This window comes from Entelurus aequoreus, linkage group LG16, assembly GCF_033978785.1.
Source record: "Entelurus aequoreus isolate RoL-2023_Sb linkage group LG16, RoL_Eaeq_v1.1, whole genome shotgun sequence".
Classification (NCBI taxonomy): domain Eukaryota; kingdom Metazoa; phylum Chordata; class Actinopteri; order Syngnathiformes; family Syngnathidae; genus Entelurus; species Entelurus aequoreus.
The window spans coordinates 9,135,335-9,152,711 of NC_084746.1; the positions used below are offsets into that span (position 1 = coordinate 9,135,335).

Consider the following 17,377-nt stretch of genomic DNA (forward strand, 5'->3'; position numbering starts at 1 on the left):
CGCGCCTGCTGCACACACTTTCCTCACATCCACACATGCAATTACAAAGCAGCAATAAGAAAAGTGTCATGGAAGGTGTCGGACCACCGGGAGGTCCAAAACAGCTTTGTTGAGTGTTGAGGTCGGTTTTAAACCCGGTGAAATGACTCCTTCTCGACATAATTTTAAAAAATTAAAAATAAATAAATACATTCCTCGCCTGTAAGTTGCAGTATAGTTGATGTGTTTGTAAACAAAAGTGAGAAAATGAATGTGGATCACAAGCCAGCAACATGACAGCACTCTCTTCTCCTATTGGCTGCCTGAATACAATGATTTGCAAATCCTTTTCCACTTATATTCAATTGAACAGACTGCAAAGACAAGATATTTCATGTTCACACTCAGAAACGTTGTTGTTTTTTTTGCAAATAGTCATGAACTTAGAATTTAATGGCAGCAACACATTGCAAACGAGGCATTTTTACCAGTGTGTTACATGGCCTTTCCTTTTAACAACACTCAGTAAAGGTTTGGGAACTGAGGAGACACATTTTTGAAGTGGAATTATCTCCCATTATTGCTTGATGTACAGCTTAAGTCAGGGGTGGGCAATTAATTTTTACCGGGGGCCGCATGAGCAACCCGAGCACTGCTGGAGGGCCACATCGACAATATTTCAATTAAATTTTGCTCAATATTATTTTTGATGTATACCGTAAGATAAATAATAATAATAATTAATAATAATAGTAATACTTCAACAAAGTGTATGTAACAGCATTCCATGACTAATATAAATAAATTAACATTAATAATAAATGACAGTAAAATAAGCACACGTATGACTGAGGAGTCATAGTGTAACTTTGTGTGATGTTTGAGTTGTCCGACTTTTTGTGTGGCCATAAACGCACCAGTGGCTTAGTGCTATGCGTGTTGGTGACAGATGACAAGTTGGTTTTGGCCTGGTTTGTACGGCAGAAAATGACTAGTTTTTCGAGATAGAAGTGTTTTACTTATGTTTTTGGTGTGGTTATGGCCGAATACAAACAGTTTTGCTCAATAAAGTGATCGATATAATTCCTGGCCTCGAAGCATCTCGATAGACGTTACAATAATTGAACGGTGTTCAATTGAACGGTGTTGACGAACACCGTTAGGGCCGCTTGTTGTCACTGTCACTCAAAGTTGCATTGCAAAATTACATAGAATAAATATGTTTATTTTGTTTAGAATTCAGATGGGATTTGATATGGTGCGCGGCATATATTTGCTGCGCGCAGCAGACGCTTGAGCAGTGCGCAATTGCGCAGGCACGCACCTTAGACGGAACGTTGCTTGGCAGTCCATGTCTTGTTGGAAACACGCCATTCTTCATCAACTTTTCTCTTTTTAGCGTCTCGGGTGTAAACCGTGCATCACTTGTCGCTGCATGTGCACCTTCACTCGCAGGTTACACACTGACACACGCCCATAAATAATAATTTTCAAAATAAAAGCAGCACAGTTGTATTGCGCGCAGGACATAGATGTTTTTTCAACTTTATTTTGTAATTGCAGTTGTTCACATTCACTCACAATCACGCATACGTCCACACGGAAGTAATACAAATAACGATTTTCAAAACAAAAGCAGCACCGTTGTATTGCACACTCGACATAGATACTTTTTAAAATTTATTTTGTAATTTATAATTGGCCTCACGCGGGCCGGACAGGGACGCACAAAGGGCCGGATGCGGCCCACGGGCCGCATAATGCCCAGGTCTGGCTTAAGTTGTTCAACAGTCTCCCTTCTCATATTTTAGCCTTCATATTTTCAATGGGAGACAGGTCTAGACTACAGGTCTGCGAGGTTTGTTCCCCCGGGATGCAAACGGACTATTCCGGACAAGGCGTGCAGGTAGGAACATATTTATGAATCTTCTCAAAACTCAAAGTACTACAAAAAAACGGAAAACAAGATGAAGGCACAACGCGCTGATCGCACTTGGAGCTAAACTAACACTTAGCATAAACTATGACAAGGAAAACTTACTAGCTGTGGCAAGAACAAACAAAAACGTACGTATACAAGGCATGAAGTCAACACTTAGCATAAACTTGGAATCAGACATGAACCGAACAATGACGCCAGGCCGACTGACTGGCAAAGGCAGGCTTAAATAGTGTCTCTTGGTTAGAACCGTGTGAGCGTCCCGAACACCAGCGGCAGGTGAAAATCATACGCAGCCATGGCAACCAAAACAAACAAGAGTGCACAAAAAACAGGAACAATGGAGTCAAACTAACAGAACCTAACCAAAACATGATCCGGAGCACGGATCATGACAAGTCTAGTACCCGCACTCTTTTACTACGAAGCCATGCTGTTGCAACACGTGGCTTGGCATTGTCTTGCTGAAATAAGCAGGGGCGTCCATTAAAACCATGGTTTTTTTTTATGTCAAAAATGCAAAAATGCGTAATATTATTTTCCCAAATTAGTTTTCAAAATGGAATATTTGATGTGAATGAATTGAAACCCTAAATAATTAAAAAAAAAAACAGAAAAACATTGCTTTTGATTCATTATTATTTGAATTTGAATTATTTGAACAATAACACTCATAAAAGTGTTAAAAATAAGTCATATATCAGTGTGTATTATTTTTACTTCAACACTTAAATCTCTGGATGACCTTCAGATCTATTTGTGGGTTGTAAGTTGTACACCTTCTGCCTCAATGCAGCTGAGATAGGCTCCGCGACCCCAAAAGGGACAAGCGGTAGAAAATGGATGGCTGGAAGTTGTTATTCTTTTTTGAGCAGTGATGGTTTTAAAGTAGGATGGCAGCTCTGTGTTATTAGTGTTCATTTTCTCATAATAAGATGTTCTCATTACATTGTTTGCTCTTTCATTCCAATTGTACTCTTTTTCTTTGTAATAGTCATTTTAGAATGGCCCCCGGGGGCCACACTTTGGACACCCCTTGCCTAAAACAACGCAAGCATAGGGCATTGTCCTTTGAGAAAGGCCCCAGGAGGCCTTGACGACAGACTTGGAGCCTCGCATATTGAATGAGCCGGTAGGTGAATACAACTTTTGCATAGATTCACCCGGCCACAACAATGGGTGCACATCCGATCGATTCAGACTCTGCATAAAAACACCTGATTCGGGCAGCATTTATGTCACACTGTAGGAGCCTCAAAGACGTGTTTGTACACACTAACCTGTCTGTGATGTCGTGATGTTGAGCACCGCCGTTCCTTTGGGGGTGGGGCTTAAGTCCGACACGCCATTCTGGCTCTGGATGAGGAAGCTGTAATTGGAGTCGGGCTGCAGGTCGGTGACGATGACCACGGCCGAGGAGAGGCCAAACTGTCGAGGCACAAAGTGGACGCTGCTGCCGCACGGCACGCACTGTTTGCCCTCGTCCGAGCACTTCCTGCAGTGCAGACTGTAGGTGATGTCACCGCGCCCGCCGCTGTCCCGGGGGGGCGACCACTCCAGGGTGACGCAGGTCTCGTTCACGGTGGAGATCGGGTTCTCCGGAGCAGACGGAGGTCCTGAGTGGAGAAGGGGAGACATTTGGAAAATAGTTCAGAAATTATTTTTATATTTTATATTTTTAAATTTAGTTAATACAAAAAAATATAAACATTTTATTTTTTAGGTTTGATTTAAAAAAATGTTTTTTTTATCTTAAAAATATTTTGTATTTATTTAATAATTTATAATAGTGATTATACTAATTCAAAGTAAAATCTGCATAGCAGACCACATAAATGCATGGAAAGTGAAGGTATGACGTCATAGGTCAGTGCCTTGCTCAAGGGCCGAAAGCAGTAGCTCTTTATTTTCCTGTGTTTGGTAACTTTTCCTGTCCAGGGACCTCATTAATCCTGAACCCTGAATCCTGAATCCTGTCCAAGGGCCTCATGTACAGAAAAGTCCATTTGCAAGTAAAAATTCAAATGGAGCGGCACCTCTTCTTTACATCGCAACTTGACATTTACCACCAAGTAGCAATACGATTGAGCTCGGCACGCGCTGGCCAATCAGAATTCAGTAGGAGGTGCCTGTGTCTCCAGGAACTGAACATACACTGACTTTAAAAAATAAAAAAAATGGTGGTGTCAGGAAGATAATTTGTGTCATTCACAACAAAATGTGTTCGTACTCAGCCAGACTGGCGTTTATGGTAAGATGACCTCATTTGGATAAACTCCATGTAGCAGTAGAAAATGGACGAATGGATTGGTTTGAAATCTTTTAAATTTAACATGCCGTGAAAAATACGGAAGAATTTGACTCTTGTTTGAATACTCAATGTATTATTACAACATAGGAGAACGTCTTGTAGACGTAGTAGTGACAAAAAGGCTGATTGTTCCTGACATCACGTGGACAAAGATAAGACCTTCTGGAGGAAAGTTCTGTGGTCAGATGAAACAAATATAGAGCTGTTTGGCCACAATACCCAGCAATATGTTTGGAGGCCTTCAATCCCAGGAACACCATTCCTACCGTCAAGCATGGTGGTGGTAGTATTATGCTCTGGGCCTTTTTTGCTGCCAATGGAACTGCTGCTTTAAATGGGACGATGAAAAAGGAGGATTAGCTCCAAATTGTTCAGGACAAGCTAAAATCATCAGCCCGGAGGTTGGGTCTTGTTGGGTGTTCCAACAGGACAATGACCCCAAACACACCTCAAAAGTGGTGAATGAATGGCTAAATCAGGCTAGAATGAAGGCCTTCCCAAAGTCCTGACTTAAAGGTGTGGACAATGCTGAAGAAACAAGTCCATGTCAGAAAAGCAACACATTTAGCTGAACTGCACCAATTTTGTGGTCAAGTGGTCAAGCAGAAGCTTGTGGATGGCTACCAAAAGCGCCTTATTGCAGTGAAACTTGCCAAGGGACATGCAAGCAAACTCTACGTTTGCATGGACTTGGCCTACGCCAGGCGAGCTAGTGGATGTCAGGCCTCACCTTTTCTCCTCCAAACATATTGCTGGGTATTGTGGTCAATTTTAGTTTCATCTGACCACAGAACTTTCCTCCAGAAGGTCTTATCTTTGTCCATGTGATGTCCGATGAAACAAAAATAGAGCTGTTTGGCCACAATACCCATCAATATGCTTGGAGGAGAAAAGGTGAGGCCTTTAATCCCAGGAATACTATGCCTACCTCCAAGCATGGTGGTGGTAGTATTATGCTCTGGGACTGTTTTACTCAGAGAGTAAATGGGACAATGAAAAAGGAGGATTAGCTCTAAATTCTTCAGGACAAGCTAAAATCATCAGCCCGGAGGTTGGGTCTTGTTGGGTGTTCCAACAGGACAATGACCCCAAACACACCTCAAAAGTGGTGAAGGAATGGCTAAATCAGGCTAGAATGAAGGCCTTCCCAAAGTCCTGACTTAAAGGTGTGGACAATGCTGAAGAAACAAGTCCATGTCAGAAAAGCAACACATTTAGCTGAGCTGCACCAATTTTGTGGTCAAGTGGTCAAGCAGAAGCTTGTGGATGGCTACCAAAAGCGCCTTATTGCAGGTAAAATTGCCAAGGGACATGTAAGCAAACTCTACGTTTGCATGGACTTGGCCTACACCAGGCGAGCTAGTGGATGTCAGGCCTCACCTTTTCTCCTCCAAACGTATTGCTGGGTATTGTGGTCAATTTTAGTTTCATCTGACCACAGAACTTTCCTCCAGAAGGTCTTATCTTTGTCCATGTGATGTCCGATGAAACAAAAACAGAGCTGTTTGGCCACAATACCCATCAATATGCTTGGAGGAGAAAAGGTGAGGCCTTTAATCCCAGGAACACTATGCCTACCTCCAAGCATGGTGGTGGTAGTATTATGCTCTGGGACTGTTTTGCTGCCAATGGAACTGCTGCTTTAAATGGGACAATGAAAAAGGAGGATTAGCTCCAAATTGTTCAGGACAAGTTAAAATCATCAGCCCGGAGGTTGGGTCTTGTTGGGTGTTCCAACAGGACAATGACCCCAAACACACCTCAAAAGTGGTGAAGGAATGGCTAAATCAGGCTAGAATGAAGGCCTTCCCAAAGTCCTGACTTAAAGGTGTGGACAATGCTGAAGAAACAAGTCCATGTCAGAAAAGCAACACATTTAGATGAACTGCAGCAATTTTGTGGTCAAGTGGTCAAGCAGAAGCTTGTGGATGGCTACCAAAAGCGCCTTATTGCAGTGAAACTTGCCAAGGGACATGTAAGCAAACTCTATGTTTGCATGGACTTGGCCTACACCAGGCGAGCTAGTGGATGTCAGGCCTCACCTTTTCTCCTCCAAACGTATTGCTGGGTATTGTGGTCAATTTTAGTTTCATCTGACCACAGAACTTTCCTCCAGAAGGTCTTATCTTTGTCCATGTGATGTCCGATGAAACAAAAATGGAGCTGTTTGGCCACAATACCCATCAATATGTTTGGAGGAGAAAAGGTGAGGCCTTTAATCCCAGGAACACTATGCCTACCTCCAAGCATGGTGGTGGTAGTATTATGCTCTGGGACTGTTTTACTCAGAGAGTAAATGGGACAATGAATTCTTCAGGACAAGCTAAAATCATCAGCCCGGAGGTTGGGTCTTGGGCGCAGTTGGGTGTTCCAACAGGACAATGACCCCCAAACACACCTCAAGAAAATAATCCAGTAATTATAGTTAACTTTTGTACGTACTATCCCCAAACAATATGTTCATTTATGAAAGTCAGGCCTTCAGTTCATGCGTGACTTTGGGAAGGTCTTGGTGGGTTGTGGGTGGAAGCAGGCAGCAGTAAGTCGCTACTTTGAAATGATTAGTTGGAGCTTCCACAAAGAAGCAAGTTGGCTGCTGCTTGCACGGAGGCTTGGTGCCACACTCCACAATAAATAATCATAATGTCCTCCATGTGTAGCCAGCGCCATCGGGGCTTGAACCCGACTGGGAGTCGAGAGCGCTCTAGCCCAAAACGTCTGCTCATTGTCCAGCACGACTCAAAGGCGTCTGGGAGTCAATTTCCCACGAGTCATCGCTTCTTATGATTTACAGCCCTTAAAGGGGAACAACACTTCTTTAGGAATGTTGCCTATCACACACAATCTTTATGAGAGACAAGAACAAACTACTTTTTTCTTTTTAAGGATTTTAAAGATGATAAAAAACACTTCAAAGATGCAGCTAATGAGAAACACTGTTGTAGCCTTCGAAGTCTCTAGAACAGGGGTCACCAACCTTTTTGAAACCAAGGGCTACTTCTTGGGTACTGATTACTGCGAAGGGCTACCAGTTAGATACACACTTAAATAAATTGCCAGAAGTAGCCAATTTGCTCAATTTACCTTTAACTCTGTTATTATTAATAATTAATGATATTTATCTTTGTGGAAACACTGATCATCTTAATGATTTCTCACAATAAATATATATAGAAACAGATAAATATCAATATGCAACACTTTATTTTTATATTTTCTCTAAGTGCACATTTTTCAAATTGAACATTTTCAAATGATCACTTCTAAGACAGTCTTGTGAAATCACAATATCCCATTTTAACTAACTAGCCACTAACATTTTTTTTTAACAAATCATGAATTACTTTGCACCATGTTTGTACAAATAATAACTCATGTAAAATACAAAAGTAAACTCTCAAATTTTTAAATCATGTCACACTTTGAACTGGACACCAAATCTGTTATCTGTTTCTTTGTCAGTTAGTGGGAAGCCTGGCATTGCATGCTGTTAACTAGTGTGTTGTACTCTGGTGTGTAACTTGACACTGCAACTCTGAGTGAGTCTTGCAGATGTGCATCAGTGAGGCGTGTTCTGTGTTTGTTCTTGATGAAGTTCATGTCAGAAAAGGCTGATTCACAAAGATAAGATTTTTCCTCATTGTTTGCGGAACCTTCTTAATCTTTTGGACATATTTTCACAGCAATCTGGCCTTAAGCTTAATTATGATAAATGTAAAATGTTAAGGATCGGAAATCTAAAGGGAACGTCCTTTCGAATGGAATGCAAAGTGCCTGTTTTGTGGACAGATGGACCAGTTAACATACTTGCTGTTGTTGTCCCAGAAAATCTGGAAGATCTAGGCTCAGTAAATTATGATAATCGACTAAGAAAGCTGGACAAAATTATGCAATTATGGAAAGGGAAATCTCTAACCTTGTATGGTAAAATGTCTATTGCCAACTCGTTAATTATTCCTCAATTTATTTATTTGTTTTTGTCATTACCAGCTCCATCACAAAACTTTTTTAAGATTTACGAGCGGAGGGTCTTCGATTTTGTCTGGAACGGCAAACCAGAAAAGATTAAAAGAAAGGTTTTGTACAAAGAGTATGAATATGGGGGCCTGAAACTTCTCAACCTTGAAGCTATGTGTCTGTCTTTAAAAGCATCAATTGTTCCAAAGATGTATTTAAACATTGAGTGGTACACAAATGTCCTGTTGGACAAAAAACATGTACTGTATCAAAAGAAATTGTATTCTTTTTTACAAGTGATCCCCTCCCAGAGAGTCTGCTGGGAAACATGGCGGGGTTCATAAAGGAAACAATCCACTCATAGTGGTGTTTTCAATTTTATGTGCCAGAAAAAAGAGACGATATTTTGCAGCAGTTAATATGGATGAACTCTAATATTGTAATAGATGGAAAGCCTTTCTTTTGGAAAAATATGTTTGAAAGAGGAATCATTTTTGTCAATGATATTATCAATGAGAATGGTAAAATTATGAAGTATGATGAATTTAGAGCTATGTATGGTGATGCTTGCTCAAGCTTTTCATTTTATCAACTAACTGGAGTAATTGGGAAAAGATGGAAACAAATAATTAATTATGGAACTACTAAATTATTAGTTTGTAAACCTCTAATAAGAAATTCTAGTTGGCAAAAAGGAACTAAAATAAATAGAAAAATATATAATTTTTATTTAATAAAGAAATCTTTGAAGGCTGCCTCATACAACACAAATGGAAAATGGGAGGACTTTTTTGACTGCCCGTTGCCATGGGATGCCATATTCAAAGTAATCTATAAAACCACTATCGATGTGCAAAATCGTTATTTTAAAATTAAAATGATTTATAAATTCTTACCCACAGGGAAAATGTTAAAATTATGGAATATGACAGAGTCAGATGATTGCCGATTTTGTTGTCAGGAGCCTGAATCCACCCTGCATTTGTTTTGGTATTGTCATATTGTGTCTTTGTTTTGGGTGGAAGTTGAAAAAATGTGTTTAAGGATTGGTTTGTTTATGAAGCTTAATGTGGTTTCTGTTATTTTAGGAGAGTTCATTGACAATCATGATTTAGTCAATTTAATTATAGTACTCGGTAAAATTTTTATTTTTAAGGCCAAAAACAGATATTCACTTAGTATTACTTTCTTTAAAACATTTATTCAGTATTTTCTAACTTTAGAAAGTTACATGGTTGAAAACGATAATGATGCCAAAAAACATTTAAAAAAAGATGAGAAGTCCTCAAAGGCTTATTTTGAAAGTATAATTATGTTTATAGATTATATGATATCTGTTGTTGTGTTCCCTAATTTGAGTGACCTGGACATAATCTGGACTGTACATAAATGCTTATTTTGAAAATGTAATTTTGTTTATAAATTATATGCAATCTGTTGTGTTCCCTAATTTTTTTCTGTGTACATGAATGAAGGTGTGTGTTGCTGAGTCCGACTTGGACATTATCTGGACTGGGCCTGGTTTAAAAAAACCTTTGAACAAATCTAATTTCATTGACAACCTGGTCTGTTGAAGATAAGGCCCTTTTTTAAAAAATAAAATAAAATAAGATAAATAAATAAAAAACATTTGCTTGGATAAAAAAGAAAGTAAAACAATATAAAAATAATTACATAAAAAATAGTAATTAATGAAAATGTTAGTGGACCAGCAGCCTATACAATCATGTGTGCTTCAGGGACTGTGTCCCTTGCAGATGTGTTGTCTATGTTGTGGGAACCAGAATATTGGTAGCAGAAAGAAATAACCCCATTTTGTGTGAGTGGGTGTGGATGAGTGTGCATGGGGGAGGTTGTTTGGGTTGATGCACTGATTGAAAGTGTATCTTGTGTTTTTTCTATGTAGATTTAATTTAAAAAAAAAAAAAAAAAAAAAAAAAAAAATTTTTTTTTTTAAAAAAAAAATTTTTTTTTTTTTTTTTTTTTAGAACAGGCCCGCGGGCGACTCATCTGGTCCTTACGGGCGACCTGGTGCCCGCGGGCACCGCGTTGGTGACCCCTGCTCTAGAACAACTTTAAAAACCTTCGTCAACGTTTTATATACACACTGCAAGTATATATATAATTTAGTAACAGACACCTTCATAACAATATGTAATATGTACAATATACACACTGCAAGTATATATATAATGTAGTAACAGACACCTTTATAACAATATGTAATATGTACAATATACACACTGCAAGTATATATATAAAGTAGTAACAGACACCTTCATAAGAATATGTAATATGTACAATATATAATGTAGCAACAGACACCTTCATAACAATATGTAATATGTACAATATACACACTGCAAGTATATATATAATGTAGTAACGGACACCTTCATAACAACATGTAATATGTACAATATACACACTGCAAGTATATATATAATGTAGTAACAGACACCTTCATAACAATATGTAATATGTACAATATACACACTGCAAGTATATATATAATGTAGTAACAGACACCTTCATAACAATATGTAATATGTACAATAATAACACTGCAAGTATATATATAATGTAGTAACAGACACCTTCATAACAATATGTAACATGTACAATATACACACTGCAAGTATATATATAATGTAGTAACAGACACCTTCATAACAATATGTAATATGTACAATATACACACTGCAAGTATATATATAATGTAGTAACAGACACCTTCATAACAATATGTAATATGTACAATATACACACTGCAAGTATATATATAATGTAGTAGCAGACACCTTCATAACAATATGTAATATGTACAATATACACACTGCAAGTATATATATAATGTAGTAGCAGACACCTTCATAACAATATGTAATATGTACAATATACACACTGCAAGTATATATCTAATGTAGTAGCAGACACCTTCATAACAATATGTAATATGTACAATATACACACTGCAAGTATATATATAATGTAGTAGCAGACACCTTCATAATAATATGTAATATGTACAATATACACACTGCAAGTATATATATAATGTAGTAACAGACACCTTCATAACAAAATGTAATATGTACAATATACACACTGCAAGTATATATATAATGTAGTAACAGACACCTTCATAACAATTTGTAATATGTACAATATACACACTGCAAGTATATATATAATGTAGTAGCAGACACCTTCATAACAATATGTAATATGTACAATATACACACTGCAAGTATATGTATAATGTAGTAGCAGACACCTTCATAACAATATGTAATATGTACAATATACACACTGCAAGTATATATATAATGTAGTAACAGACACCTTCATAACAATATGTAATATGTACAATATACACACTGCAAGTATATATATAATGTAGTAACGGACACCTTCATAACAACATGTAATATGTACAATATACACACTGCAAGTATATATATAATGTAGTAGCAGACACCTTCATAACAATATGTAATATGTACAATATACACACTGCAAGTATATATATAATGTAGTAACAGACACCTTCATAACAATATGTAATATGTACAATATACACACTGCAAGTATATATATAATGTAGCAACAGACACCTTCATAACAATATGTACAATATACACACTGCAAGTATATATATAATGTAGTAACGGACACCTTCATAACAACATGTAATATGTACAATATACACACTGCAAGTATATATATAATGTAGTAGCAGACACCTTCATAACAATATGTAATATGTACAATATACACACTGCAAGTATATATATAATGTAGTAACAGACACCTTCATAACAATATGTAATGTGTACAATATACACACTGCAAGTATGTATATAATGTAGTAACAGACACTTTCATAACAATATGTAATATGTACAATATACACGCTGCAAGTATATATATAATGTAGTAACAGACACCTTCATAACAATATGTAATATGTACAATATACACACTGCAAGTATATATATAATGTAGTAACAGACACCGTCATAACAATATGTAATATGTACAATATACACACTGCAAGTATATATATATAATGTAGTAACAGACACCTTCATAACAATATGTAATATGTACAATATACACACTGTAAGTATATATATAATGTAGTAACAGACACTTTCATAACAATATGTAATATGCACAATATTTACCGTATTTTCATCATTTAATTTCAATCATTTCCGGGACTGATTTATTCCCTGCAATGATTTATGTCACCGTAGCAACACACGTCTGACTTCCTGCAACAAATGTGTTCCTACATCCGGAATCAAACACGAGTGTGTTTTGTAATCATGGCAGACTTGGTAACAAACAACAAATTTGACTATTTTTGGAAAAATTAAAATACACAGCCTTATTTATTTTAAGCTGAATATACTGAGGATGCAGTGCTGCTTATAGAAGCGAGCACAAAGGAAGAGTGAGACCTTGGAGCAGACAGAAGGGGATGGAAGCGATTTTGACGCTATGAATATGGAACTTGGAGACAAGCTATTTCAACATAAATGGAGTGCTTACCCAAAATCAACAGTAAACATCCCGGGCCAGCTGGACTAAACAGACACGTGTCCATGGAGTGAGTCACTTTAATATCGATCATGATATTGAAGTGATGTCATGTGTGTTAGTACAACTAAAGTACGTACACTGTCTGGCTAGCTGTGTACAAACACATTTCAAATGTGATTATTTGGAACACTGTCAGAGTCCTGATCACTTTAAGGAGTTTACACCGTATGAGAGCATGTAACATGTAACATGTGAAGGCCAAGTCTTCTGTGCTGCACACCAAGGCAAAGACTGCGAGGGCGAAGAGACAAAGATGTCTGATGCATGGCCGGCTGTGACCACGAGGCGCATCGGCAGCGTTGGCGGCAGAACAAATCTACGCTGTGTTTATTTCAAAAGGGCCTGGAAGCCGAGTTAGGAATGGTGTCCAGACGCTGGGAAGGCACACATACATCTTCTGAGGCCGAGCGGGGCCTTGAAAAGCCTGTGGACTCAAAGCTAAATAAGAAGGCGCAAGCACCTGCTGCAGGTCCCACTAACACCTTGATGGACGACCCTGCGAGTCCACTGCGGTTTGGAAGCAACAACACCCGAACTGTGCACTCACTGGACACAGCATTAGGGACGCCTGCACTCCTACAATTGAACATAATTTATAGTTGAACCTAAACAAATTGTTCAAAGAGGAAGTGACCTTATTTGGAATTTTGTTCACAATCATTATGAGAGACAAGAACACAAGTATATATATCATGTAGTAACAGACACCTTCATAACAATATGTAATATGTACAATATACACACTGCAAGTATATATATATATATAATGTCGTAACAAACACCTTCATAACAATATGTAATATGTACAATATACACACTGCAAGTATATATATAATGTAGTAACAGACACCTTCATAACAATATGTAATATATACAATATACACACTGCAAGTATATATATAATGTAATAACAGACACCTTCATAACAATATGTAATATGTACAATATACACACTGCAAGTATATACATAATGTAGTACCAGACACCTTCATAACAATATGTAATATGTACAATATACACACTGCAAGTATATATATAATGTAGTAACAGACACCTTCATAACAATATGTAATATGTACATTATGCACACTGCAAGTATATACATAATGTAGTAACAGACACCTTCATAACAATATGTAATATGTACATTATGCACACTGCAAGTATATATATATAATGTAGTAACAGACACCTTCATAACAATATGTAATATGTACAATATACACACTGCAAGTATATATATACTGTAGTAACAGACACCTTCATAACAATATGTAATATGTACAATATACACACTGCAAGTATATGTATAATGTAGTAACAGACACCTTCATAACAATATGTAATATGTACAATATACACACTGCAAGTATATATATAATGTAGTAACAGACACCTTCATAACAATATGTAATATGTACATTATGCACACTGCAAGTATATATATAATGTAGTAACAGACACCTTCATAACAATATGTAATATGTACAATATACACACTGCAAGTATATATATCATGTAGTAACAGACACTTTCATAACAATATGTACTATGTACAATATACACACTGCAAGTATATATATACTGTAGTAACAGACACCTTCATAACAATATGTAATATGTACAATATACACACTGCAAGTATATATATAATGTAGTAACAGACACCTTCATAACAATATGTAATATGTACAATATACACACTGCAAGTATATATATAATGTAGTAACAGACACCTTCATAACAATATGTAATATGTACAATATACACACTGCAAGTATATATATCATGTAGTAACAGACACTTTCAAAACAATATGTAATATGTACAATATACACACTGCAAGTATATATACAATGTAGTAACAGACACTTTCATAACAATATGTAATATGTACAATATACACACTGCAAGTATATATATAATGTAGTAACGGACACCTTCATAACAATATGTAATACGTACAATATACACACTGCAAGTATATATATCATGTAGGAACAGACACCTTCATAACAATATGTAATATGTACAATATACACACTGCAAGTATATATATAATGTAGTAATATACACTTTCATAACAATATGTAATATGTACAATATACACACTGCAAGTATATATATAATGTAGTAATAGACACCTTCATAACAATATGTCATATGTACAATATACACACTGCAAGTATATATATAATGTACTGTATGTTTGCGCTATGGCACCATCTTTTGGAGGAGTTTGCTCACTGCTTATGCTGCAGGTTAAAAAAGCTACACATTTCCTGGTTTTTAAAGCTTTGAACCGGAAGTAGAAGTGCCGCTTTGCCTTCGAATCGTCCATAGCGTTTCTACTCGTATGCATTCTTCATTCATCACTCCAAGCAACGTTTGTAAGTTTTACAATATATCTAAAACTATCTATACTTTCTAAACGCTCCCATGTGTGACGTCTGTAGGAGCGTTTTCATGCATATATGTACGTGCTATCGTTGTTAGCATGAGCTAACATGCTAACACATCTGCGAGTGTCCGTGTTAGTATTATTAACTTACAAGGCCTTTTTTTCTGTATTGTTTCACTTTCACTAATTCCTTAGTAAATTCACCAAAACGTCAGTGTGGAGTTATTGAGTCTGTTTAGCTGATCGGACAGCTAGCTAGTGCGTCCATGACCATGACTTCTGTTTTGTATGATCAGCCGTTTTACTGCCTTGTCACAGCCACAGTAGGTAAATAAACATTTATAAAATATTTCAGTGCAAATAATTCATTTCACAACATATTTATCTGCAGCTTACAGTCCGGTGTGGCTAATATATGGAAACTTTTTTTTTTCTAAAATTGTTCCTTGCTATAAAACATTTGGCAGTTCTGCAATCTATCGTCAAAGTATCGCATCTGAAGCCACGAATGTTGATGGGGACATCCCGAAAACATTGTTACGATAACATATCATCCATAGCTTGCGCTCCTGAATGTAAACAAATGGGTGGATAGCGACTCTAACGATACCAAGTACAAGAGCCGTGTATAGTTGATACTACAATAATCACATTGATATTTGTTTTTAATTTTTTTTAATTGGTTTTAAATTAAGGAAATAACCGGAAACAGGATAACTTTAATTATGACTAATGTATGACCCTGGAACTACTTGATACTGGATCGATACCAAAATGTGTGGTATCACCTGAAACTTATGTAAAGTTAAAGTAGCAATGATTGTCACACACACACACACACTAGGTGTGGCAAAATTATTCTCTGCATTTGACCCACTGGGAGGTGAGGGGAGCAGTGAGCAGCAGCAGTGGCCGCGCCCGGGAATCATCTTTGGTGATTAAAGTATCTATTTATAAATGTTTATCTTTAAGAATGTGGTTGTTTTTATTGCGATTCCTCATCCTAAACTGAGCCTAGCTTGGGCACTGGGCCCCCGAGGGCCCCGCTGGCACAGTTCCTGATTAGCCTCCCCAACGGTGAGGCTCTCGGGGGCCATGCTGGGGTAATTCAAGCCGTCTGTAACGAACCTGCAAGCACAAGGCTCAGACTTACCCTGCTCAGTCCGTCTTATCTCCTCAGTCTCGGTCAACTGTCCGTCATCATCACCATCGGAAATGATCTTGTCCCCCCCGCCTTAAGTATCATCCCGCCCGCCTCCACATGACTTATGTCGCCACCTTTTCTCCTCATTTCATCCTTTTGCCCTCCCGTGTTCCCATTTAGAGGACTTGAAAGAGGCATTAGTCACTTCCAGCTGATAACACCTGTCACGTCTCACCTGCTACGACGATTAACGAGTGTAATCTAGTAGAACCTGATAATGTGAGCGCGCGCCCGGGGGTGTTTAGGTGTGCTCCTCTTCGTCTCTCCAAGTCTTTGTCATGGTGTCATCGTCCTCCCCGCCCACACTTCCTCGTGTCTATCTCAATCCTTCTCCTCGCGTGCCGATTCCCGCCTTCTCCTTCTCGCCTTCCTGCCCTTCGGTAAGAGTCAAATCCAACCGGCAATGTATGTGTGTGTGTGTGTGTGTGTGTGTGTGTGTGTGTGTGTGTGTGTGTTTCTAGCTTCCATATGAGGAGGTGTGAACAAGTGAGGACATAAACCATGGTCCCATTGCATCTAATAGAGAGCCAAATACTAGAGTCCGTGAACATTGCTCCAAAGTCAGGATTTTTTGTTGTTGATTTAATGTGCATAGAAAAGTAAACATTGACAGGTGCAAAGGCAGCAATATATGATCAAACAAGATGGCAGCTAAAGAAGGACTTCCCTATTCATCCCCGCCAGGTGAACAGCTGATTTTACCACTTCCTGTGCGGACGTAAGACAACCCATATGTGAGCATAGGATGAACAAATACACTACAGTACGGTCTTGAGACATCAACAAAGAAAAGTAGCTTCTATATGAGGAGGTGTGAACAAGTTAGTACCGAAATCATGGTCCCGATACGGAAAACTATTGCATCTAATAGAGAGCAAATACTAGAGTCCGTGAACATTGCTCCAAAGTCAGGATTTTTTTGTTGATTTAATGTGCATTCAAAAGTAAACATTGACAGGTGCAAAGGCTGCAATA

At 37.7% G+C, this 17,377-nt stretch overlaps 1 protein-coding gene across 1 annotated transcript in view; it reads right to left on the minus strand.

Annotated features, from left to right (window-relative positions):
- epha4b (eph receptor A4b) overlaps positions 1–17,377 on the minus strand; it is a 428,693-nt gene that overhangs the window by 231,472 nt on the left and 179,844 nt on the right. Inside the window, exon 7 of the mRNA XM_062023909.1 lies at positions 3,199–3,534. Coding sequence (XP_061879893.1) covers positions 3,199–3,534 — 336 coding nt within the window. The remainder of the gene's footprint in view (positions 1–3,198; positions 3,535–17,377) is intronic.